The sequence below is a fragment of the Culex quinquefasciatus genome, chromosome 2, assembly GCF_015732765.1.
Source record: "Culex quinquefasciatus strain JHB chromosome 2, VPISU_Cqui_1.0_pri_paternal, whole genome shotgun sequence".
Classification (NCBI taxonomy): Eukaryota; Metazoa; Arthropoda; class Insecta; order Diptera; family Culicidae; genus Culex; species Culex quinquefasciatus.
This window is the reverse complement of record NC_051862.1, coordinates 205,486,296-205,492,575: the sequence shown is the minus strand read 5'-3', so window position 1 is coordinate 205,492,575 and position 6,280 is coordinate 205,486,296. Positions and strand designations below refer to the sequence as shown.

The 6,280-nt window shown below is 46.1% G+C and overlaps 2 protein-coding genes across 2 annotated transcripts; both read right to left on the bottom strand.

The window, feature by feature from the left end:
- Window positions 1-809: 809 nt before the first annotated feature.
- LOC6043092 (probable cytochrome P450 12a5, mitochondrial) lies at window positions 810-4,096 on the bottom strand. The gene is given in 7 exon segments (XM_038258492.1): window positions 810-1,249; window positions 1,251-1,395; window positions 1,398-1,458; window positions 1,512-1,657; window positions 1,660-2,035; window positions 2,090-2,246; window positions 2,304-4,096. Coding segments are annotated over 7 exon segments (1,551 nt in total). The 5' UTR covers window positions 2,852-4,096; the 3' UTR covers window positions 810-1,131.
- A 69-nt stretch (window positions 4,097-4,165) lies between these two features.
- LOC6043093 (probable cytochrome P450 12a4, mitochondrial) lies at window positions 4,166-6,011 on the bottom strand. Its single transcript, XM_001855544.2, has 4 exons — window positions 5,727-6,011; window positions 5,305-5,668; window positions 4,573-5,251; window positions 4,166-4,520 (listed from the first exon to the last, which is right to left on the bottom strand). Exons 1-4 carry the CDS (start codon window positions 5,917-5,919, stop codon window positions 4,188-4,190), a joined length of 1,569 nt encoding a protein of 522 aa, XP_001855590.2. The 5' UTR covers window positions 5,920-6,011; the 3' UTR covers window positions 4,166-4,187.
- Between the last annotated feature and the right edge of the window lie 269 nt (window positions 6,012-6,280).

Here is a 6,280-nt window from a genome sequence, read left to right as displayed (position 1 = left end):
TTGTTACGTTTTATTTTCGATCCAACAGTAATTTTTCGTTATCTAATCTAATCTAATCTAATCTAATCGAACACAAGCGCAGCCAGTCCGAAGAAAGCATCCTGGAAGAACTTGGGGTTAGATTACGCCCCAAGTTCTTTCTTGTCAATATTAATTATTGCAGTACACTTGAGTAACCCCGAAGATGTGTTGCATAAATTAAAGCGGCCAAGCCTACTGCGTTGCATTAACCGCAGAGACAGATTCTGTGAACGGAGCACATTTCACAGAATCTACAGGGAGGAAGGATGCGTGGACATATCGTACCAAACGCTCCTGTTTACAGTTTCATATGTGTTTTGTATAATGTGTTAAGTGTAAAATATAGTGTGGTTATATAATCAATTAAATATAATAATGCAATATAATGATCATTTAATAAAATCCCTTCACCTATATATAATAACCACGCACCCAATTACACAAACAGCGACACAAAAGAAATGAAAATGAGCATGCTAAAACAAGACAGCGCGTCCCCGTGGTCAGCGCACTAATCACAGCGACACAAAAGAGACGGAAAATAACACGTTAAAGCAGGACTGCGCGTCCCCACAGGCACCGCACTAATTTTTCGTTATGTTTAAATTCTTGACCTGGAGCACAGTTTATACTAACAGGCTATCGTAACCAATAAAACAACAAATTACAATTACAAAAATAACAATTCGATCAAATAACTTCTAATTTATTACCTTTTATTTTCAAAAATAAGACGACAAACCTTAGGTAGAGAATTTCTCAGCGTAATTTAATTAAATAAATTGTTATGCTAGTCAGCGCGCAACGTGTTTATTGCAGAAACCGGAGATCCCTCACGCCTGATAGAGATCCTCCCAGCAGTGAGCAACTCCCCGTAGGGCACGACGACCACGATGGCAAAGGTAATTACACGGCCTCCGGTAGCTCCCTGCTGAACAGAGAGTGCTGCAGTTGCAGTACTCTTCACGTGCTGCTCGACGTTGCTTTGGCTGTAATTAAATAATTATGGAACTTAAATGCACCTCATTATTAGCTACATTTTATAACATCATTTGCGCTGGGGTGCGCCACCTCAGGTCTTATGAGGTGATAAACAGCTGTTGGTCGTGTCTAACTATCAACTTCGGTCATCTGGAAGCGCAGCTCGTTCTTCGGAATGTTGACCAACGCGCTCAAGATGTGCAGCTCGCCATAGTTCCAGCGGTACTCAAATTGGCGCGTAACTCGCCACAATCATCTCCATCTCCATCATGGCCATCCGGCGTCCGATGCACATCCGAGGTCCAAATCCAAATGGGAGGAAGAGGAACGGATTCGCAGTTTTGCCGCTGGGACAACCTTCGGTGTCCTTGAGCCACCGCTCCGGGAGGAACCCTTGCCGCGGGCAAAGTGCTGATCTTCTTGGTAGAGGACTACCGATGCCATACCGACGTCGGTCTGGAAAAGTAAACTTCTTAGTATAGATTTTAAGGAAGATATAAGTCGTGAACGCACCCCTTAGGAACCCGATAACCCTGAAGAACGAGATCTTTCCCAGCTGCCCGCAGATTACCAACAGCCGGAGGATACAGCCGAAGACCTTCCTTGATGCAAGCTTTCAAATACGGTAGATTCTTCATGTTATCCGGCGTCAAAGGGAGTCTTTCTTCGGAAGAATGGACCTCAGCTCTTCTCGCAACCTTGCTTGTTTCTCTGGGTTTTTCGCCAAGCAGTACAAAACGCCAGTTGATCCTGAGGAGGTTGTATCGACGCCAGCCAGCAACATATCGAATACCATTACGAGTGCGACGTTACGATCAACTTTCAGCAGTTTCTCAAGGACGCTTTGCTGCTCACTAGACAGAGTTGGATTCTTCTCCAGTCGGACTACAGCCGCGTCAACGTGGGACATGATGATCCTGGTCAGTTCGTCGAAGATTGTCATCAGACGCTTAAACGCTGGTGTTTTGTAGTACTTCCAGATTGAAGGTAGAATGTCCAGTTGGTAGGTCAGTTCGAACATCTCCCGGATGTACTGTTATCATAGAGTAATTAGCTAATGTTCTCACATGTCGACCATTATACCTACCGTCACCATGCTGCTTGTATCAGCTGAGAGATCCTTCTGCAATGCTCCCAGTCTCGTATCCAAAGCCAGCACTCCAATCGATTCCAGTGCCCATCGGTTCAACCACTGATTGAAGTCACCTGGAAGTTCATTCTTCTCATCGCGCAGTTCACCAATTCTGCAAGAGGTACCATTACAAGCACTATACAAAACAACATAAATCTACCCCTCGTACACTCCCATGAACTCCCTTGCGATCTCATCCAGCTTGTCCACGTACAGCCGAATCGTCTTGGGCTGCATCATCACCGGATTAACAATCGTACGGAACTGCTGCCAGTTCTCGCCCTGCTCCGAGAGCAACCCTCCCCAACCCCTGAACACTTCCGGCCGCACATTCTTTCGATAATAGTCAAACGTATCAATCCCCCTCCGATGCGGCCACGGTCCCTCATTCCTGAACAGCTTCACAAAATCATCCGTGTTGTACGTTAGCACGAAATCGTTCCGTCCAAACACCCCCGGCATCACCAACAGATCGCCGTAGTCTTCGCGCATACGCCGATGAATGTCCAGCATCGTGACGTCATGGTAGCGACCTCCAGGCGCAAAGCCCCGCAGCATTTTCAGCACACTTGGGCGCGGGATCCGCTCATACGGCAGCGCATTGGCCCATTCCGGATCTGCGCTAGGTTCCGCAGCCGCTGTCTGAACTCTTCGAAGCCTTACCGTTAGTGGGCTTGAGTACACTTTTAAGCAACTAAATTCAAGTTTTCGCAACATTTCGGAAGTAAATCTCACAGCACGTCTTCTTTACCCAGTGAAGAATGGAACTGAAGTCGTTCAACGCGAATGAACAGTTCAACGCGCAACTGACCAGCTCAATGCGACTGTGTGCGCATGTGTAAGATAAAGATTTCGACAGTCGTTGCTGGTGTTGCCTCAGACTTAGCGATTTGTATACGCGATCCGACGAAATGAACGATAAGCCGTTAGAAGACCTTGGCAGTCATTTCGGAGTTTGTCAGTGGTGAGGCAAGTTTGATTGATGAATTAATCGTTTAAGCCATTGGTTTAAAGTAGTAATTTACTATAAAATTGTTACAAACGGGTCCGAAGGTGGACCCACTAAACCTTTACCAAACAAGCAATATCTGGTGAATATTTTTTCTGGAGATCTATAAACCACGTGGCCACTTTCTTGGAAATCTAAACCCCCATTCGTGGACTATTTTGTGTGGAGCGTGGACAATCGCCAGTGTAAATGATTTTTTATTCTTTTGTCCTCATCATAATTTACAAATTTTCTAATGAATTTCAGAATCATCATTCAGAATGATCAATCTACAGGCCATAAAATAATGTGCTGGTTGATCCAAATTTTTCAAATAAGTATTCTCAATAATTGTGTCTCCTAGGAATAAGATTCATTAAATCAATTTTTAAAATTAGTTGAAATACTAAATTAATCAACATTTATGATTATGATTATCTTTGTAGTAACTTCAAGAACTTGATGAAATCAAGTCGAACAAATAGATCTAGTTCACTAATTCAACAACCAATTGTGATATTTAAATCAATCCATCCTTTCGTTTGCCATAAATCAAATTAGAGCAGTCGGAATGAGGGGTAAACCCATAAAACTTCAACCCAAACGAGCAGCCGCTGGTGACCGAAAAAATCGCGTGTTAGACCCATTGCGATTTAACGACCCTTCCGAGCGCGGCAGAGTCAAAGCCATCCCCCGAACAAAAAATAACCCAACCTTTTAAAAAATCAATCAAACCGTTTTGCTCAACGGTTTTGTTTGGTAGCCCGCCGCGATTACCATTAAAATGTGTGCCGTGATGTAATTTAATAAATTGACTGTAGTCTTCTATCATTCACCAAAGCCATAAATCTGGTCCGGTTGTAAATCATCCGAAAAGGTTTGTTTTCGGGTGGACTGAGTCAATAATTCCCCCACAATCATGCAAATGTTGTGTTTGCTCCAAATTTGGCCAGGCAATCGCGTGCCGAACCATCGTTAGCAGGTTCCCCGCGATGGTAATCTTATCAGGGATGGTATCACACGACTTTGATAAGATAATGAGGTGGCGTTTGAACAAATGTTTTACTAGTGGTCCACTTCGACCATCTGGTAGCGAAGTTCGTTCGCCGGAGCGTTGATCAGGTTGCTGACCAAACGGAAATCGTCGTAGTTCCAGCGAACCTCGTATTGACGGACGACCCGCGCCACGATCATCTCCAGCTCCAGGTTGGCCATCCGAAGTCCGATGCAGGCCCGCGGGCCAAATCCGAACGGCAGAAACAGGAAACGATGGGTGTCCTTGCCGCTGGGACAACCCGAAGAGGGTTCCTTGAGCCACCGTTCCGGGAGGAACTCCTTGCCACGTGGGAAGTACTGGTCGTCTTGGTACAGGATGATCGAGGTCATGGCGACGTCCGTCTGGAAGAAATATGTGAATTCTAAAAGATTTTCAGTATTAACGTGCACTCACCCCCTTGGGAATCCGGTAACCTTGCAGTACGATGTCCTTGCCAGCTGCTCGGATATTCCCGGCCGTTGGAGTGTACAGCCGTAGACCTTCCTTAATGCAAGCTCGAAGATACGGAAGATTGCGCATGTTTTCCGGCGTCAGCGGTGAGTTCTTATGCGGAAGAATAGTCCTCAGCTCTTCCCGCAACCTCGCCTGCTTCTCTGGATTTTTGGCCAAGCAGTACAGAATGCCGCTGGATCCGGCAGAGGTCGTATCGACTCCAGCTAGCAGCATATCCAGCGCCATTACGATCGCCACGTTGCGATCGATCTTCAGAAGCTTCTCCAGAACGCTCTGGTTGTCGTTGTTTGTGTTCGGATTTTTCTCCAGCCGAACGACGGCTTCGTTCACCTTGGCCATTACAATTCGCGTAACTTCATCTAACAGGGTCATGAGCCGCTTGAATGATTTTGTTTTGTAAAACTTCCAAATCGACGGTAGAATATCCAGCTGATACATTAGCTCCAGAACTTCTCGGTTGTACTTCACGATGTTACTGATTTCCGTTGACATCTCCTTATCAAGCACTCCAAGTCTGGTGTCCAGAGCCAACACTCCCATCGTTTCAAGTGCCCATCGGTTCAACCACTGATTAAAATCAGCCGGCAGTTCATTCTTCTCATCACGAATGTCTCGAATTCTAAAATGAATTATCGCTCATTACGATTAATCATACCACTTACAAATCCTTACACTCCCATGAACTCCCGCGCAACCTCATCCAACTTGTCCACGTACAGACGAATCGTCTTCGGCTGCAGCATCACCGGATTCACGATCGTCCGAAACTGTTGCCAGCTTTCCCCCTGCTCGTTCACCAACCCTCCAAGTCCCTTGAACACATCCGGTCGAACATGCTTCCGATAGTGCACGAAGGTATCCAGTCCCCTCCGATTAGGCCAATGTCCCTCGGTACGGAACAGCTTCTCGTAGTCATCCGGACTGTAGCTAACCACCGTATCTTTCCGACCCAAAATACCCGGAATCACCAACAGATCACCAAAGTCCTCCCGGAAGCGCCGATGCGCGTCCAGAATGGGCAGGTTGTGATATCGACCTGTAACCAGTAATCCCGTCAGCGCAGTCTTCTTCTCGAAACGCTCAAGGTCATTTACCTCCGGGAGCGAATCCTCTGAGCATAGTTAGCCAACCCAGCCGAGGAATCTTCTCGTACGGCAGCGCGTGGGGCCATTCGGGATCAACGCCATCGGAGGCCACTTGCTGAGGTCGCGCCTGGACACTTTGAAAGCGAATCTTTGCCGCAAAAAATGATGAAGACTTTGGTTTAAAAATAATACTGCGTAGCATTTCCAGCAACTAACAAGTGCAACCACTTTATACAACGTCTAATCACACCTCAAATACTAGCGACCTACTAAAGTATACTAGCAGCTAGAAAGTGAGACCAGATGTGAGAGTTGGCACCAACTAAACACTCGAGCGTCGCGATGCTCAAACAGTGCAGTGAATGAGATAATGATCCCCGCTCTGCGTTAGTAGTTGTAGTTTCCCGCGAATGAATGTGGGATGTTCTCAACTAAGAATGGAGTTATCTAAGCCCAAGCTCACGCACACTAGCACCTCATTTGTTTTGCTGGCGGGTACAAAATTTAACCTCAATCTTTTTCGTGTACGTACACGCAATACATGCGCACGTAGATAACTCTAT